Source organism: Bos grunniens, chromosome 7 (genome assembly GCF_055505025.1).
Source record: "Bos grunniens cultivar Pamir isolate PY7600 chromosome 7, Bosgru_T2T1.0, whole genome shotgun sequence".
NCBI lineage: Eukaryota > Metazoa > Chordata > Mammalia > Artiodactyla > Bovidae > Bos > Bos grunniens.
In genome coordinates, this window is record NC_141171.1 from 17,741,496 (window position 1) to 17,761,063 (window position 19,568).

Consider the following 19,568-nt stretch of genomic DNA (forward strand, 5'->3'; position numbering starts at 1 on the left):
GCCTTCCCTGATGGCTCAGACTCATCAGGTCTCCCACTGTGATGCTCCGGAAAACCCTCTACTCCTACCACCTCAACTAGAATAACAGCCAAACCCTGTCTCCTGCTACCCACCTAGGAGCTTTGGGAGGACAGGAAATATCCTGTTTTAGTCATCAATTTACTTCAGAGGATATATACAATAGATATTGAATAAAAATTACTCATCATGACTGTGATCCCATAGACACTGTTAACATATACATGAATCCAGCCTTTCTACCACCACCCCCTGCCCAGGCTAAAAAGAATTCTGGCTTGGTCAAACTGCATCTCCTGCTCCTTACCTTTCAGGTGGACTATGCTTACTCCTTGGAAGGAAAGTTATGACCAACCTAGATAGCATATTCAAAAGCAGAATATTTGTTGGCATTACTTTGCCAACAAAGGTCTGTCTAGTCAAGGCTATGGTTTTTCCTGTGGTCATGTATGGATGTGAGAGTTGGACTGTGAAGAAGGCTGAGCGCCAAAGAATTGATGCTTTTGAACTGTGGTGTTGGAGAAGACTCTTGAGAGCCCCTTGGACTGCAAGGAGATCCAACCAGTCCATTCTGAAGGAGATCAGCCCTGGGATTTCTTTGGAAGGAACGATGCTAAAGCTGAAACTCCAGTACTTTGGCCACCTCATGTGAAGAGTTGATTCATTGGAAAAGACTCTGATGCTGGGAGGGATTGGGGGCAGGAGGAGAAGGGGACGACAGAGGATAAGATGGCTGGATGGCATCACTGACTCGATGGATGTGAGTCTGGGTGAACTCCGGGAGTTGGTGACGGACAGGGAGGCCTGGTGTGCTGCGATTCATGGGGTCGCAAAGAGTTGGACACGACTGAGCGACTGAACTGAACTGATGCTTTGCTGAGACCACCCTATTATGATAAGATTCTGTGACACAGAATCAATGGGAGAGGGCATGAGGTGTGCCCAGCCAGCTAAGACTACAGATGGAGTTTGTCAGCAAACCAAAAAAGGGAGGTGGCCAGTGAATAAAAAAGGTGAATGGGAGGGGGTGGAGGAATAAACTGGGAATTTGAGATGGACAGATGGACACTACTATATATAAAGAGATGAACAACAAGGACCTACTTATAATACAGGGAACTATATTCAATATCCTATAATAACCTACAATGGAAAAGAATCTGAAAAATATCTGTATAACTAAATCACTTTGCTGTATACCTAAATCACTGTAAGCTCCCAGGTGGGTAGCGGGAGACAGGGTTTGGCTAAGTTATTCTAGTTGAGGTGGTAGGAGTAGAGGGTTTTCCGGAGCATCACAGTGGGAGACCTGATGAGTCTGAGCCATCAAGGAAGGTTGCTCAGAGGAGGACGCATTAAAGTGGACACTTGAAAGATGAGGTGGAGTTAGATGGATGAGGAGGCAGGAGTGGTCCAGGCAGAGGGAACAGCATGTGCAAAGCCTAAGAAGCAGGAGGTGAGTAGGGCAAGACTTTATTCAACTAAACTTCAATTTTAAAAAACATCTGTATACATAAAAAAGTGAATGGGAGGCAAGAACATGATAACAAGGATTGCCATGTTCCAAGCACCCCCTTCACAGTGTTTAAGCAAAGCTAATAACAAATTGACTTTGCTATTTAAAAATTCCTTTCAAGTTTCTGGAACTAGAACAGATGTTTTATAAGTAGAATGTTATGTGGTCATTAACATAATTGTTGAGATCTCTCCCTGGGTCAGCATCACTGAGGCAAAGCCTAGATTTCTTTCTGCCCTGCACAGCATCCCCTGCTGACTCACCTAGCTCATTCCTCTTTTTGTCTTGAGCCCGCCGATGTGGCTTATCCTGAAGGGAGAGACAAAAGAGCAAGCATGACTATCTGTACCCCGTCTGGGGGCTCCTCAACCCTTATTTGCCTGCAGATGTGCCTGCTCAGTCACTCAGTTGTGTCAGACTCTTTGCAGCCCCAGGACTGTAGCCTGCCAGGCTCCTCTGTCCATGGGATTTCCCAGGCAAGAATAGTGGAGTGGGTTGCCATTTCCTCCTCCAGGGGATCTTCTAGACCCAGGGATCAACTGGGCATCCAGCCAAGAGCCACACCCACTGATAGAATCTCCCAGGTCCTTCCTTCCCGACTCCTGCCCCAATTTCCATGCGCAGAAAGGAACATGGGGGGTCTCACCTTCTTCATAGTTCCTGAATAATCTATGAGAGGGTAAATATACAGATATACTGGTTAGAATGGGGTTGGGGGGAACCCTCATGCAGAAACCCACCTCCCACCTCAGTCCCGTAGTACCTTGTCCATGTCGACCACACAGAGGGACCCTCCCAAGACACTCCTTGTGTGCAGGTGCTCGGCACCGTTGACAGCGGTACCCCTGATAGAAAGTGCCTCTGAGATGCAGGAGAAGATAAAGGAAGGAGTCAGTGATGCTGAACAAACACAGCCAATCATTTTGCCAACAACATAAAGGGCCCCTTTGGGTTTTTTTAGAGCAGAAGAGAGACAGAGAAGCTGAAGATCAAAGGAGAGCCTCCCCCCTCCCAACTCAGGGGCATGATGGCCAGGGGAGCCCCACCCCCACCCCACAGAGGAAGGGACAACCCACCCCAGCAACCAGGTCCATCCTCCCAGATTCCCACCTCAGCAGCATCTGGCAAGCCTTGCAGGATGTGGTCTCCTCAAAGGAAAACATCTGAAAGTCATGACCATTGGCAGTGGCGTTCTCGGGGTAGATGTTGGAGCTGGCGAGGGAAGAGAATTCCATGCAATGGAACAGGATTCAGCCATTAAAGGCAATGACGTACCAGTACACGCTGCAGCCTACTGTTCCATTGCATGGATATGCCCTATTGCGTTTCTCCATGCGCCCACTGATGGACCGTTGGATTGTGACCATTTTGCTAGTGAATAGTTCTTCAGTGAACATAGGTGGGGACAGAAAGTGGGTGAGTGGGTGCCAAGGGCTGGGAGTAGGGAAAACAGGAAGGGATCACTGCTTGAGTGCAGGGTCTCATCTGGGGGTTTGAAGATATTCTGGAACTAGATAGAGGTGATGGTTGCACAGTGTGAATTTACCAAATACCACTGAATTGTGCACTTTTTTAAAAGATTTTTTTTAATGTGGACCATTTTAAAAGTCTTTATTGAATGTGTTACAATATTGCTTCTATTTCTTATGTTTTGGTTTTTTGGCCACAAGGCATGTAGGATCTTAGTTCCCTGACCAGGGATTGAATTCATACGCCCCTGCACTGGAAGGGGGAGTTTCAACCATTGAACTGCCAGGGCAGTCCCAGAATTGTGCACTTCAAAATGGCTAAGTTTTTGTTATGTGAATGTCATCTCAAGAAAGAGAAGGAGGTGGAAGACAAGGAGGAAGGATTTCGAGGCTGGTGATGGAAAATCGTGAACACTTGGCATTCTGGGGATGCAGACTGTCTTGAAAGCCTGTTCCTCCCACTTCCCAGAGGAAGAAACTGAGGTTTTGAGTGACCCCATGGCAAGGTGAGACTAAAGCCCAAAACTGCCTAAAGTCCTCTGAGGATGGAAAGATGGAGGAGGAGGGGGTCTCACATGGCCATCTCGAACTGCTCCATCCACTTCTTCTTTAGTTCTCGTGTCTTGAAGAACAGCTCATAGCCCTGGGCACCTTGGTCCTCAATCAGGAGGAACATGTGAGTCCACTGTGGAGAAGCAGGGTTTAAAATGAAGGCACCCACCCTGCAGAGGGTGGGACCACATGCCCATTGACCCTACTGCTCTGGGGAGGAAGGGGTCAAGCCAACTACAGCCTGTCTGCCCCCAGGAGAGCCGTGTAAAGGGCTTCCCAGGAGAAGCAAATACACATCCACAAATCTAGATTCATACACATGCATACTTATACCTATGGCTGATTCACACTGATGTATGACAGAAACCAGCACAATATTGTAAAGCAATTATCCTCCAATTAAAAACAAATTTAAATAAAAAATTTTTTTAATTACAAAACAAAATCACACTTGGGACTTCTGTGGCTGTCCGGTGGTTAAGACTCTGCACTTCCGCTGCAGGGGGGCATGAGTCAGATCCTTGATGGGGGAACTAAGATCCCACAGGCCACGTGGCCAAAATAAATAAATTAAATTTTAAAAATTAATTTATTTCTCTTAATTGGAGACTAATTACTTTACAACATTGTAGTGATTTTTGCCATACACTGACATGAATCAGCCAAGGGTGTACGTGTGTCCCCCATCCTGAACCTCCCTCCCACCTCCCTCCCCATCCCATCCCTCAAAGTTGTCCCAGGGTCCCGGCTTTGAGTGCCCTGTTTCATGCATCGAACTTGGACTGGTGATCTATTTCACATATGATAATATACATGTTTCAGTGCTAAATCACACACACACACACACACACACAGGCATTCCAAGGGCCAAGTAGAGAGCTCAAGTGGCATTGAGGGTCCCCAGCATTGGGGTCTCCCAGTTACCACCTCTGAGCCTTACCTTCTTGTTGTCCCTCTCTCCGGAGGAGTCATCTCGAACCTGGAAGCTGTGCAGGTTCACAAAGTCCTTGAGGTCGTAGGTGTCCCCTCGGCGCTTACAGATGAGCAGAGCTTTGTCAAGCAAGAAGGCATACCTGGAAGCAATCAAGTGTCCCTGTCTGGCTCCTCCCTAAGTTCCCACAAGCTCTCCACCTGATCCCCTCCCACTTTCCGGGCCCACTCTGCTGTCAATCTAGGATTCTGGCTCTTCTTCTCCACAGTGGCCAACTTGGCCACGCCTACCTGTCTATTTTGACTTCACCCATTTGATTCTTGCTGTTCCTGCCACCTGTCCTTCTTGGCTCCACCCACACAACCATACTGGCTCTGCTTCCCTTCTCAGTCTAGGCTCCACCCACTGGTACATACGGCCCCACCTACCTCAGATGGTAAAGAATCTGCCTGCAATGAGGGAAAGCCAGGTTCGATCCCTAGGTTGGGAAGATCCCCTAGAGAAGGGAATGGCAACCCACTCCAGTACTCTTGCCTGGAGATTCCCATGAAGAGAGGAGCCTGGCGGGCTACAGTCTATGGGATCGCAAAGAGTCGGAGACACCTGGGCAACAAACTTTTTTTTTCAAAACCTGTCTATCTAGAAATAGCACCAAGCCCTTGCCCAGATTCCATCCTAGATCTGTGTTGGCTCCACCCACCTGCCTAACCAGTAGCCTGGCCCCGCCCCTGTCCAGGCTCCGCCCCAGATCCGTATTGGCTCCGCCCACCTGTCCATCTTGGAGCGCCTCTCCACCGAAGTTATCTTCAGCTCACCATCGATCTTGGGTCGGCCGTAGTGGGCTAGAGACTGGTCCTACACAGCAGACAAGACGTCTGGCAAGGGGCCCCCAGGAGGAGATGACACCCCCTCTCCACGTGGCCACATCCCGGCCCTCCCCGCCCACCCCCTCACCAGGTTCTCGATGGACAGCTGGAAGTTGGTAATCTGCCGCAGCGTCTCATTGTCCCGCTTGACCTCGTTTACGCACTGTGCCAGGTCCTGGGGGTGGGGCAAGGGTGAGCCTGGGTGCCCCCCTCCCCCAGTCCTATCCCCCACCTGGCAGGGGACAGAGGGTCAACCTCCAGCAGGGGGCAGCAGGAGAATGTCACTGTCCCCAAGGGGGATGCTGGGAATGAGTCATTCGAGGTACAGGAGGTCTCGAGAGGGCGGTGGAGGGAGGGGGCGGCCCGTGGGTGTGGCCGTGCCTGGGTGGTACTCCCTGACTTAAACCCATGGGTGTCTGGGTGGCACTGCCATCCCTCTGTGTGACCACTCACCCTCATGGCATCTAGGGCCAGCCGCAAGTTGTCCTTCTCCGTTGCATCCTGTGTGTGTTTCACCAGCTCCTGTGTGACCCACAGAGATGCATATTGCCTGGGCCTGCCCCCTCCTCCTGGGGGGCCTTCCAAACAAGCCTGGCCCACCAGCTCCTTCTTCCTCCTTCTGCTGTCCCTAGAGGCTGGGGCACAGCCCCAGTGATCCCCTCCCAGAAAGGGAAGCCCAGCCCCCAGGAGCCCTTGCAGGGAGATCTGTGTGCCCCTAGAAGCCCATGCCTTCCCCGCTTTGTGCACCTGGAGCAGGAGGTGATATTTGAGCACTCGCTGCATGGGCACCATCAACAGGTCCCTTAAGGTGAACCTCCCGTTGTTGGCGCGCTGACTACATTCCTAGGGGGTTGGAGAAAGGGGTGAGTGAGAAGAGGTGGAAGCAGGTGGGGATTGTTCTAGACCCTGAAGCCTCTTCTCCCCGCTCCCCAAGGAAATAAAGAACACCATGGGGTGCGGGTGACCAGCTGGAGGCTGCCTGGGGTAGATGTCCAGGATTCCTCAGCTGATGGGGGCTCCAGAGAGGGAGGTAGACAGGCCTGGAGGGTCCCCATGATGGAGACCAAAGAAATTGAATGGACAGCAGACACTGGCCATCCCTCATCATCCCTACTCTGTCTATGCTTCCACTAGACAAACGGATCCAGGTTGGGATTCAGTCCAGGATCCGTGCTCCCTCCAGGATCAGGGCTTGGCTGGGATCGGGGCTCTGTGTGAAGTTGGAACTCAGCCCAGAACTGGGGTTTGGCCCAGACTTGGTGCACAGCCAGGGTTGGGCCTCTGGCTGGGGTTCAGTGTGCCCTTGGAGTTCAGGTCAGTGTCAGAACCTCAGGCTGGTACCAGGGCTCCATCCAGAGTACAGGGTTCAGCTGGGGTCAGTTTCTCCCACTTAGCTGATCAGTACCTCCCTCCACAAACCTTCAGCGGACAGACCCCTGACTGGGCTGCAGCAGGAAGGGATGCTCTTTCCAGCTCAGTCTCCCCACTACTGCCCCCCAGAGAGTGGAAAGGAGTGAGAGAACTTCCCCCCGCAAAGATGAAGCCCATCCCCTACTTCCAGCTTCATTTGTACATCCTCCCGGGCTGTGGCCACGCGGTCCAGGTGCTTGCTGGCAGACTCCACCTGGCTACAGTAGCGGCCATAGATGAGGAACCTGCAGGAAGAAGGCAGGCGGCCGGGGAATGACACTGGCACCAAGGTCTGGCAGATCTGGGTGTCAATCCCAGCCCTGCCTCTTCCCAGCTGGATGGTGCTGAGCCTCAGTCTCCCTGTCTGTAAAATGGGCATAACAATAGCACCTCCCACATATGGGTTATTGTAGCATTAAATGAGATAGTGCACAAGAAGCTCTAAGTGGAGCACCTGGCATATCATCTCTGCTTAATGTTCATTTATTTAATAAGAATTTATTGAACACATACTGTGTGCCAAGTTCCACATTAAGCTCTGTAGAATTCCCTGGTAGCCCAGGTGGTAAAGAATCTGCCTGCAGTGCAGGAGACCCCTGTTCGATTCCTGGGTTGGAAATATCCTCTGGAGAAGGGATAGGCTACCCACTCCAGTATTCTTGGGCTTCCCTAGTGGCTCAGCTGGTAAAGAATCCGCCTGCAATGCAGGAGACCTGGGTTTGATCCCTCAGTTGGAAAGATCCCCTGGAGAAGGGAATGGCTACACACTCCAGTATTCTGGCCTGGAGAATTCCATGGACTATATAGTCCATGGGGTCACAAAGAGTCAGACATGACTGAGAGACTTAAAAAAAAAAAAAAGGCATCAATTTATTCGATCCTCACCACAACCCCAAAGAGGTACATTCTTTGGATCACACTGATTTTAGAGATGCAGAAGTAGAAGCACAGAGAGGTTAAGTGACTTTCTAGTGCCATACAGCTCACAAGAGGAAGAGCTGGGAATTTAACCAGAGATGAGCAGCACTGTGCCCACAAGCAAGGAAAGAAAAGCCTTCTCTGCTTGGTGGTCTATGAGGGCAATGTCTCCCGAATGCCCAGCCTGGGCAGGGCAGGGTGGCCTCCAGAGGTCTGGGCTGGATGCCTGGGTCTCACCTCTCTTTGTATTTGATGAAGACCTGGTAGAGGGTGGATGCACCAGGGTTGGCCAGGGCTTCCTTCATCTCCTTTAGGAAATGGGTGTGTACACGAAGCAGGTCCTACTTGGAGGGAAGGGGTGAGGCTTGGGGTGGGAGCCTGGAGCTGGGGATGCTGGGTGGGAGAAGGATCATCCGCCCACCCTACGAGGTTCATCTCCCAACCCCCACACCCCAGGGACAGGTGAAGCCAGCAAACCATCCCCTCTGTACAGAAGCCCGGGAAGGCAGTAATCAGTCAGCTCACCTCAATGTTGATGAAGATAATCTCGACATCTTGGGGTTTAAGGAACCGCTGCAAGGGCTTCATAAAATGCTGTGGGGGAGTGGGGAGAGAAGGATGGAGAAGGGGAAGACTCCTCCTTCCAGGCAAGCCCCAGAGACACAGAGAGGAGGAGACAGAGATGGAAAGGGACAAATAGAAACATAAGAGACTGGGAGAGAGAGAGAGATGTGTAGAGAGAAAGAGACAGAGGCAAGGAAACAGAAAATGAGAGAAAAGAGTAATGGAGAAAGTCCACACAAAAAACCTGTACAGGACTGTTCCATGCAGAATTTATTATCATAAATTCCCAAAGCAGAAACAACCCATGTGTCCATCGACAGATAAATAAATAACAAAATGTGGTCCATCCAGAAAAAGGAGTGAAGCAATGACATGCACTTCAGTGTGGATGAGCCTTGAAACACGAGATTCAGCGAGAGGAGCCAGGCACGGAAGGCCACACGGTGAATGAGTTCATTTAGATGAAATGTCCAGAATAAATACGCCACAGAGACAGAAAGTAGGTTAGTGGGTGCCAGGGAGGGGCTGGGGGGAAATCAGAGTTTAAGGGGTGATGGCTAAGGGGTATGGGGTTTCTTTGAGGGATGATGAAAATGTTCTAAAATTGGGAATTTCCTGGTTGTCCAGTGGTTAGGAGAGCCTGGGTTCAATTCCTGGCCTAGGAACGAAAATCTCACAAGCTGCAAGGCCAAAACAACAGGAAAAAAAGAAAATGTTCTAAAATTAAACCGTGGTGGGTCGGGAAGATCCCTTGGAGAAGGAAATGGTAACCCACTCCAGTATTCTTGCCTGGAAAATCCCATGGACGGAGAAGCCTGGTAGAAGCCTGGTAGGCTACAGTCCACGGGGTCACAAAGAGTCAGACACGACTGAGCGACTTCACCTTCACCTTCACCTTCACACAACTTTGTGGGGTTCCCAGGTGGCGCTAGTAGCAAAGAACCTGCCTGCCAACGCAGGAGACACAGGTTCAATCCCCGGGTCAGGTAGATCCCCTGGAGGAGGGCCTGGCAACCCACTCCAGTATTCTTGCCTGGAGAATCCTATGGACAGAGGAGCCTGGTGGGCTACAGTCCATGGGGTCACAAAGAGTTGGACATGACTGAGCACACATACAATACTGTAAATCAACTATACTCCAATACATTTTTTTGAAAATAAACAGTGATGATGGTGGCAAACCCTTGTGAATATACCAGAAAATATTAAATTGTAGATGTTCAATGGCTGAATTGTATGGCATTTTGATTAAATCTCAATAAAATGGTTAAAAAAGAGATGGCCAGGGACTTCCCTGGTGGTCCAGTGCTTAAGACTCCATGCTTCCCCTGCAGGGGGCATGGGTTAGATCCCTGGTCCAGGGAACTGAGATCTCACATGCCACATAGTGCAGCAAAAAAAAAAAAAAAAAAGCGAGAGATGGCCAAAGGAAAAAGAGGAAGTAGAAAGTGAGAGTAATAGAGATAAATGGACAAATGAAGAATACAGGAAAAGAGGGCGACAGGGATAAAGAGACACAGAAGGAGAGAAATTCAAATAGAGGGAGAAGTAGGGAGCAACGCCGAGGGGACCAGAGACTATGAGAGATGAAGAAATACGGAGCAGTGAGGACGGGAAACATCCCCAAGCCCGTGTGGGCTGGATGATGCCTCTCCGCTCTGCGCATGCGTCTGGCAAGGACCAGGTCGGAGCATCACCTGTTGGATGGAGCCCAGCGTGTCCGTATACTTCTCCTCCGTCTGCTGGATCTCCCGCAGACAGCAGCACCGCTTGTCATACTCTGTCATCTTGGGCTGAGAGTGGGGAGGAGAGGCTGATGTTGGGGTGTCCGGGGATGCGCCCCACCCATGAGCCTGCCCAACCCGGTCCTGCGCCCCCACACACCGGCATGGGCACCGGCTCCGAGCGCATGAGGTCCTCGTAGACCTCGTCGCCCTCTGCCTCCTCGTTCTCCACGCAGTCGTACAGGTCCTCATCCTCCTCCACCGTGTCGCTGCAGGACGCGGAGTCAGGCGGAGCCAGAGAAGCCTCCAGACCAGCCCCCAGACCAGGGACCCTCCGACACCCCAGGGAGAGGCCAGTCCCCTCAGACCCCCACCCCCCATGGCGGGGCCTTGTCTCCTCAGACCACCAGGGCAGGATCATGGTCTCAGACACTCACTCGATCTGGTCGGACAGGCCACTGTAGATGTCTTCATCACCCACACTCTCCTCAGTGGGGAAGGGCCTGGGGGAACCAAGATGGTATGAGCAGAGACCCAGGGGGGCCAGGTGGGCAGGGGGCTTCAAGGAGGAGGAATAGGGCCTAACGGGGTCCAGAGCTGTCAGCTCACGTAGTTACTCACATGATCCCCTTGTTCTGGGCAATCGGGGTCCAGGACAGAGCGGACAGGGTGTAGATGACCTGTGATGGGGGCCAAGGCTGCTCAGCAAGCCCCTTGCCCACCCACATGCCAGAACACAGCCTCCAAGCACTTGACCTTGAGGTTAGACTTCATGTCCCTGGGAGCCCAATTCAGAATTTTCCCACCTTCCTATGTCCCCACGTCAGCATGTCCACATTCCCTTAACTGAGCACCCACCACTTGAACCCTTTGTTCTAGTCAATCGCCAAAACCACTCAGACAGAATGGGATGATCTTATTTCCAAGTTACAATGGACCTAGGGCTCAGAGAAGCACAGCCACAAATCTGAGGTCACACAGCAAGTGATGGGACAGGGACTCAAACTGGGTTCCACGTGTTCCAAGCAAGGCTGTTTGCACCTGCTGTATGACTTGTTCTAGCCCAGCAGTCCTTCCCTGACAACGCTTGGTTTGTCCAGTGTAGACATTCATGGAAATGAATTGAAATCCAGTCTTTGGGCTCTAGGTGTCCATCTCACAGGCAGCTCAGTCCCATCTTACCTTGCCAAAATCCTGCACGTCGAAGAGGTCGAAGGCCTCAAAGAGTTCACTCCGCTTGAGGCCAAACTTCTCGTAGCAGGTAGACAGAAAGGTGCGGATATTCTTAAGGCAGAGGAACTGTGGAAAGAGAGACGAGGTTGGAGGAAACAAAATGGGACAGGGGAGAAGTTGACTCCTGGCCATTGGGCTTGAGGTCTGGCACAGAAGAGGGAAAAGAAGGCACAGCCCCCTCTCAGGAAAGATCAAGCTGTACCGGAAGCCACATCTACCCCTGCATTTTTTCTTGCTGAAGTACAACTCATAAGATACAAAGTTAACCATTAACAGATAACAATCTGGTGTGTATAAACAATGGAATGTTACTCAGCCATTGAAAAGGAATTACATTTTGATTTATGCTGCATCACAGATAAATCTTGAAAACATTATGCTAAGTGAAATATGCCAAACACAGAAAGATGAAAGGTGTATGATACCACCTATATAAGGTCCCTAGAAAAGGCACATCCATAGAGACAGAAATTAGGATGGGGGGCATGCCAGAGGCTGGGGGAGGGGATGGGGAGTCTGTGTTTAATGGGCACAGAGTTTCTGTTGGGGATGATGAAAAAGTTTTGGATATAGTGGTGATGGTGACACAACGTAATGAATGTATTAAATGCCACTGAATTGTATATTTACAAGTGGTTAAAATGGCAAGTATTATTGTTTTATTTTATATATATGTTATTTGTATATTTTCATATAAAATTTTATTTATATTTATAAAATATACTTATTTTATTTATATATAATGATAAATATGCATAGTTTACCACAATAAAAAATTTAACCATTAACCACTTTATTCATTTTTTAATTAATTTTTATTGGGGTATAGTTGATTTACAATGTTGTGTTAGTTTCTGCTCTCCAACAAAGTTTTTCAGTTATACATATACATATATCCACTCTTTTTAAGATTCTTTTCCTGTGTAGGTCATTACAGAGTCTTTTTTTAGAGCAATGTAAAAATATTTTTATTTTCAAAAATAGTAGATGCAAGCACTTAAGGTTGTCTAATACTATTGTTGGAGAAGGCAATGGCACCCCACTCAAATACTCTTGCCTGGAAAATCCCATGGATGGAGGAGCCTGGTAGGCTGCAGTCCATGGGGTCGCTGAGGGTTGGACATGACTTGAGCGACTTCACTTTCACTTTTCACTTTCCTGCATTAGAGAAGGAAATGGCAACCCACTCCAGTGTTCTTGCCTGGAGAATCCCAGGGACAGGGGAGACTGGTGGACTGCCGTCTATGGGGTCGCACAGAGTTGGACACGACTGAAGCGACTCAGCAGCAGCAGCAATAACCTATAACGGACTTCCCTGGTGGTTCAGTGGTAAAGAATCTGCCTGCAATGCAGGAGACACAGGTTCAATCCCTGGGTCGGGAAGATCCCCTGGAGAAGAAAATGGCAACAAGCGCCAGCATTCTTGCCTGGGAAAATCCATGGATAGAGGAGCCTGGGGGGCTACAGTCCATGGGGTCACAAAAGAGTCGGACATGACTTAGCAACTAAACAACAACTCTGTGATTCTACAATATTTGTATTTGGGGATGCCTACTTTATGTGGTTGGGTACTCAGACTTGTTCCATTCTCTTGATAACCCTGTGGAGTTTTAATGCCCATTTTACCTAAAAGGAAGCAGGCTCAAAGAGGGAAGGAAAGTTGCCCAAGATTATTAACTGCAAGAGTGACTCTGTGGCTGGGAATTCCCTGGTGGTCTAGTGGTTAAGACTCTGCGCTTCCAGTGCAGAGGACACAGGTTTGATCCCCCGTCGGAGAGTGTGTGGCCCAAAAAAAATAAATAAATTCTATGCACAGGGAACTCTGCTCAATATTATGTAACAACCTAAATGGGACAAGAATTTGAAAAAGAACAGATACATGTATATGTATCACTGAATCACCCGACTGTAAACCTGAAACTAACACAACTTGTTAATCAACTATACTCCAATATAAAATAAGAAGTTAAAAAAGGAAAAAGAGTAAGCATGTGGCACAGAAAACACGCTTCTGGTTATCAAAGGGGAAAGGCCGAGAGGGTGACAAATTAGGAGATGGGGATTTACACACTATTGACTATAAAATAAACAACAGGGACCTACTGTATAGCACAGGTAACTATACTCAATACTCTTGAAATAACTTACAGTGGAAAAGAATCTGAAAAAGACTATATGGCAACCCACTCCAGTATTCCTCCCTGGAGAATCCCCATGGAGAGAGGAGCCTGGCAGGCTACAGTCCATGGGTTCCCAAAGAGTCAGACACAACTGAGCAACTAAGCACAGCACACACACATATATAACTGTATCATATGTGCTATGCCCTTGAAGCTAACAACACCGTAAAATTCTTGCCTGGCGAATCCCCGTGGACAGAGAAGCCTGCTGGGCTACAGTCCATAGCATCACAAAGATATGGATATGACTTAAGTGACTTAGCACGCGCAAATCAACTATACCTCATTTTTTAAAAATCCAAATAAAAACAAACAAACAAAAGTAAGACCATGGAAGAGCTGAAATTTAATTCCCAGATGGTGTGAATCTGGAGTCGATTTTCTTGACTATAACTTCATTGCTTTGCATGCAGTGGAAGTCACCATGAGCACCTGCCACCTGTTCCATTCTCAGCACTTTCTCTATATTGTTTTAAATTTATGTATCTTCAAATATGTGTATATATATAAGGTAAGCAACAGGACGGTTTGATGTACTTATTCATAGTGAAAGCATTATTACAGTCAAGCTGATTAACACTTCTCATAGTCACCATGAATAACACTATAATAATACAATATTATACTATAATAATATAATATTATATAATAATATAATATAATAACACTATGAATAACACACTTCTCATAGTCATGTGTGTAATGAATGCACTTGAAATCTACTCTCAGAGCGTAATTATGGTGTTCAGTACAGTGTTACCAAGTACAGTCATACAGTACCCTAGAGCTCCAGACTGACTCATACTATGTAACTTCAACTTAATACCCTTTAACCAATATCTGCACATTAATTTCCCCACCCCTACCCCCAGCTCTTTGTACCTATGGTTCTACTCTGCTTCTGTTAAGTTTTACTCTCTCTGTGTAGAGGTCAGCTCATCAAAATGAATTTAAAAATTAAACAGGAATGCTTCTACTGTGTGTGTCCCCATTAATCATAATGTTCGCTGTTGGTTCCTAACAGAAATTCTGTTCTTCTTTGTCTTTTTTTTTTAATTGAAGTATTAGTTGATTTACACTGTTGTCTTAGCCTCAGGTGTACAACAAAGTGATTCAGATATAGATAGATAATTCTTTTTCAGATTATTTCCATTGTAAATTTTTGCAAGGTCTTCCCTGGTGGTCCAGTGGTGATGAATCTGCCTGCCTATGTAGGCAACACGGGTTCAATCCCTGATCAGGGAAGATCACACATGCTGTGGAGCAACAAAGCCCCTGCACCAAACTGTTGAGCCCACATGCTGTACCTGCTGGAGCCCATGAGCACAGACCCTGTGCTCTGTGACAAGAGAAGCGCTGCAACGCAAAGCCCACATACAACTACAGCAGACCCCATGGGATGCAACTAGAGAAAGCCAGCACAGCAACGAAGACCCAGTGCAGCCAAAAATAATAATGATAATAATAAATAAGTTGTTATAAGATAATGAATATAGTTCCCTGTGCGATATAGTAGGTCTTTGTTGGTCATCTATTTTATATATAGCAGGGTATATATGTTAATCCCAAACTTCTAATTTATAGAAACGTTTTTATCCATTTAAATAAGTTTCTTTGTATTCCTAGCTTCTTGGAAAGTCTTTGTATTTGCTTATTTCATTGAATCAAAAATGGATGTTGACTTTGACTAAGTGATTTCAAAGACCTATACAAGACAAGCAAGTGTATTTTGTTCTTGATTCAATTAGTATAGTGAGTTATATTAATCGAATCCCCGATACTGAATCTTTGGTTCTTTTGAAGTGACTCTCAATTTTTTTCTGCATTTGAAAAAGGTAAAAATGAGTCACACAACATCTATGGGCTCTAAAATGTCAGTGTAAAACCCTGATTATAATTTCAGTGTCATTAATTCCTATGTATCTAAAAATTATAGATTTTTGGAGGCTATTCCACCTCAATATTTGTGAATATTTTTGCTCGCATGCATGTGGCCACATTTAAGTCAGATCAGAAATGATTAAAATAATGTAAAGGGGAATTTACTTTGAATTTTTTAAATATATGTAATCATATTTATATGAGAGATACCATGGAATCCTTGCAATAATCTTACAAAATAATTACAACTATTATACTCATTTTATAGATAAGAAAACTCAGGCAGGGACAGACACATTTGGAGTACAAACTTAGCTGCATTTATGAATCAATTCAATACACACTGTTCTCTGTATCTTTGTATCTCACACTTTCATCTTCAGATTGTATCTTCTTCTGAATTATTTCCACATCCACAGCCTACTTAAGCCATTCTACGTGAAACATGAACTTTAACATAATTGAATGTATTTAAGGCGAGAACATCCTACTCTCAAAGAAAACCAGGATCGAGTGCTATAAACAGAAGTCAGTATAAAACAAATATGATGTAAATAGTGTTATAAAATTTTAGCTTGGTGGTCCAGTGGTTAGGACTCCGCACTCCCAATGCAGAAGGCCAGAATTCAACCCCTGGTCAGGGAACTAGATCCCACATGCCACAGCTAAAGATCCTGTATGTCACAACTAAGATCTGGTGCCGCCAAATAAATAAATACTTTTTAAAAAATTTAAACCTTTGTCTTAGGTAAAAAGCAAAACATTACACTTAACACTGAAATGCTGCAGAAATTTTCTTTGACATCAGAACTAAGGCAAGAGTGCCCACTGTTCATTCTTATTCATATTGCACCAAAGAGCTTAACCTGTGTTGTAAGACAAGACAAAGAAAGAAAAGGAAATTAGAAAAGAAAGACATTAATGCTCAGTTTTGCAAATGATATGATAGAAAGCCCCAAAGAACACACACATAAATAACTGGAATCAATAAAATAGCAATGCCACTGAATACAAACTCAACTTAGTGCATCACATGTGGGCACATCAACAACAATCAGAAAATGTGTTGTTTTTTAAAGATAACATTTGTGAAATATTAGAATAAGCCAAACTAAACTACGGTGATAGAAATCAAATCAGTGGTTGCTTCTGGGGTGGGGAGGGTAGAAGAGATTGACTCAGAAAGGCTGCAAGTGATGAAAAAGTTCCGTGTCTTGAAAAGGGTGAGGGTTGCACAAGGGTACGTGTTTGCTAGAACTGATTGAACAATAAGTTGAAGAACCGAGCATTTCCCTGTATGAAAACTGGATTTGATTTTAAAAGGATAGCATTTCCCATCATCTAAAAAATGTAAAAGCTCAATGTCTGCCAGTTCAGGGACATGGGTTTAATCCCTGGGTCAGGAATATCCCCTGGAGTAGCTAATATATTCTCCAGTATTCTTGCCTGGGAAAACCACAGATAGAGGAGCCTGACGGGCTAGAGTTCATAGGGTCACAAAAGAATCAGACACAACTTTGTGACTAAACAACAACAAAATGTTACACAAACAACAAAGCTGGTTAATATCTAACACATCTAACAAAAGAAGTATAAATCCTTTATGAAGTAAATTATAAAATTTTATGGAAAGGTATGAAGGAGCATCTAAATAACTAGAGTGACATATGTACTAATTCTTATCTAGAAAAACTCAATATTTAAAAATTTTCAGCCTTCACCAAAACTGAGCTATAGATTCCAGGCAATTACTATTAAAATCCCAGAATGACTTTTCACTGAACATCTTTTATGTGACCATCACTGAACTCCAGGGCTCTCTTTAAACCTTACAATCTTTAATCCCTGGAGCCAGGACAGAGATCCTGGGATGGTAAGGTAGAGAACAGGATGGAGAATAAACTCCCACAGTGCCCCTAATCCAAAAGGATACACGAAGGAAATTCTGTGGCAGCCCAGTAATTAGAACTAACCCCATGTTCTCACTGCCAAGGGCCCAGGCTCAATTCCTGGTTGGAGAACTAAGATCAAGGTGTGTCTAAAAGAAGGATAAGAGGAGATTCTCCTATTCGCTGTGTGTCTTTGGGAAAATCACCTCCCCTCTCTGAACTTGTTTCCTCACGGACCATCATAATGCCCACTGTGGCATGTTGTTGTAATTCAATAGAATAATCCATGTAAAGGGTTCAGCATGGTGTGAGACTCAATATCTGGAAATAATCATTATCACCATAGTGATTATCACATCATCAGTATTATGATTACCACCACCATAATCATCTTTATAATCATCACCATCAATATCATCACCATCTGCATCATCATGACCAACGTCACCATTACAATGACCGTTACTACCATCATCATCATTACCATCACCATCATCATCATTAACATCTTCATCATCATGATCAATGTCCCCATCATAATCTCTATTACCATCACCATCATCATATTCATCTTCATCATCATCACCATCAGCAGCAGCAATATCACCATCACAGTCACCACTGTCCCCACCACCACAATCACCAGCATCACCACCATCACTGTCACTGCCATGGTCATCACCACCATCATCACTATGATTGTATTCACCATCATCTTCTTAGCTCCAGCTGGAAAGCCCAAGAGCATTCACCGACCCATCAGTTCCCAGAACTGGAAAAGACCTCAGGTAGCCACTAGTCTCCAATGTTCATCACCCAGAGAGAAGAAAAAAAATCCAGACAGTAGGAACTTATTCAAGGTCACAAAGCAAGCTGGGTATCTCATAGCACCTCCCAGGCCTTAGTTCTATTTCTGCTGCCTACCTGTGCAGAGGACACTGAAAGTCCACGAGAATTCATGCTTTCTCTTCTATAATATGGAATTGCTGCTGCAAAGTTGACTGCCCAGCCAAAGACTACATTTCCATCCCCTCTTGCAAGTGGGTGTGGCCATATGCCTAGTTCCAGCCAATGGAATGTGAGTATTCATTAGATGCACCATTCTCAGGGCAACGTATTTAAGAAGTGAAATTGCATTCTGCATACTTTCTTTTCTCCCGTTGTCTACAGGCAGAAATGATGCTGAGACTTTGAGGGATAGCAAAGCCACAAATGAAAATAGTCTCTGAATCACACCATCAGAAAAAAACCTCCCTCCTGATACCAGGAGGAACATTGGACTACTAGGTGAACAGGAAATAAATTTCTATTGAATTGCTGCTAAGTCACTTCAGTCGTGTCTGACTCTGTGCGACCCCATAGACCGCAGCCCACCAGGCTCCCCCGTCCCTGGGATTCTCCAGGCAAGAACGCTGGAGGTGGGTTGCCATGTCCTTCTCCAATGCATGAAAGTGAAAAGTGAAAGTGAAGTCGCTCAGTCGTATCTGACTCTTAGCGACCCCATGGACTGCAGCCTGCCAGGCTCCTCCATCCATGGGATTTTCCAGGCAAGAGTACTGGAGTGGGGTGCCATTGCCTTCTCCATCTATTGAATTAAGTCACTGCAAAGGCTTATTTGTTACAGCAGCTAGTGTTCTCCTAATACAGTAGCCTTAAGGGCCAGAGCCAGCTGTGGTCTGAATGATCCTCAGAGGCCCCATGACGGCCCATTCTAGCTCTTCTTGTAATTGTTCCTCTAATTACACACGTGGCAATAAACGAACAGCTGGAACCTGAGCTAAGAGCTCCTGTCACATCTGCCTAGTGGACTTCTGCTCATCCTTCAAGGCTCATCTCCAATACTCTTCTTCCAGGAAGCCTCCCCCAGTTTCTTCACCCAAGCAGAGTCCTCACCCTCATTCCCCTGCCCTGGGATCCCTTAGTATGATGTCCCTCTCCACCCCTAAATGTTACGTATTTCACGTTTTACACCTTGTTCCTATTCTCCCTCTGCCTGAATGCCCCTTGTGATCATCAACAAATATTTTTCAGCTCCTACCATCTAGAAGGGCTTTCCAGGTGGTACTAGTGGTAAAGAACCTGCCTGCCAATGCAGGAGATGTAAGAGACGCAGGTTCGATCCCTGAGTCAGGAAGATCCCCTAGAGGGGGGCATGGCAACCCACTCCAGTATTCTTGCCTGGAGAATCCCTGTGGACAGAGGAGCCTGGCGGGCTACGGTCCATAGGGCCTCAAAGAGTCAGACACAGCTGAAACAACTTAGCACACATGCACCTAAAGCAACCTGAGTAAGAGTGTCAGAGCCCTCCAAGACAATACGCCTGGATGCAAACCCAAGTCCTCTCTGCAGCTCACCCGCGCCACCTTCCACCATCACCTCCCTCCACTCAGCTCCTCCCCATCCTCCCCTCACCCACT

General features: G+C 46.6%; 1 protein-coding gene across 1 annotated transcript in view; it reads right to left on the reverse strand.

The window, feature by feature from the left end:
- VAV1 (vav guanine nucleotide exchange factor 1) overlaps window positions 1–19,568 on the reverse strand; it is a 63,827-nt gene that overhangs the window by 23,535 nt on the left and 20,724 nt on the right. Inside the window, exons 2-19 of the mRNA XM_086409759.1 lie at window positions 11,151–11,267; window positions 10,590–10,648; window positions 10,406–10,471; window positions 10,129–10,237; window positions 9,942–10,037; window positions 8,206–8,274; window positions 7,918–8,021; window positions 6,908–7,007; window positions 6,100–6,195; window positions 5,806–5,874; window positions 5,441–5,527; window positions 5,256–5,341; window positions 4,496–4,628; window positions 3,579–3,688; window positions 2,645–2,746; window positions 2,298–2,395; window positions 2,181–2,203; window positions 1,798–1,843 (exon numbers count right to left, since the gene is read on the reverse strand). Coding sequence (XP_086265885.1) covers window positions 1,798–1,843; window positions 2,181–2,203; window positions 2,298–2,395; window positions 2,645–2,746; window positions 3,579–3,688; window positions 4,496–4,628; window positions 5,256–5,341; window positions 5,441–5,527; window positions 5,806–5,874; window positions 6,100–6,195; window positions 6,908–7,007; window positions 7,918–8,021; window positions 8,206–8,274; window positions 9,942–10,037; window positions 10,129–10,237; window positions 10,406–10,471; window positions 10,590–10,648; window positions 11,151–11,267 — 1,570 coding nt within the window. The remainder of the gene's footprint in view (window positions 1–1,797; window positions 1,844–2,180; window positions 2,204–2,297; window positions 2,396–2,644; window positions 2,747–3,578; window positions 3,689–4,495; window positions 4,629–5,255; window positions 5,342–5,440; window positions 5,528–5,805; window positions 5,875–6,099; window positions 6,196–6,907; window positions 7,008–7,917; window positions 8,022–8,205; window positions 8,275–9,941; window positions 10,038–10,128; window positions 10,238–10,405; window positions 10,472–10,589; window positions 10,649–11,150; window positions 11,268–19,568) is intronic.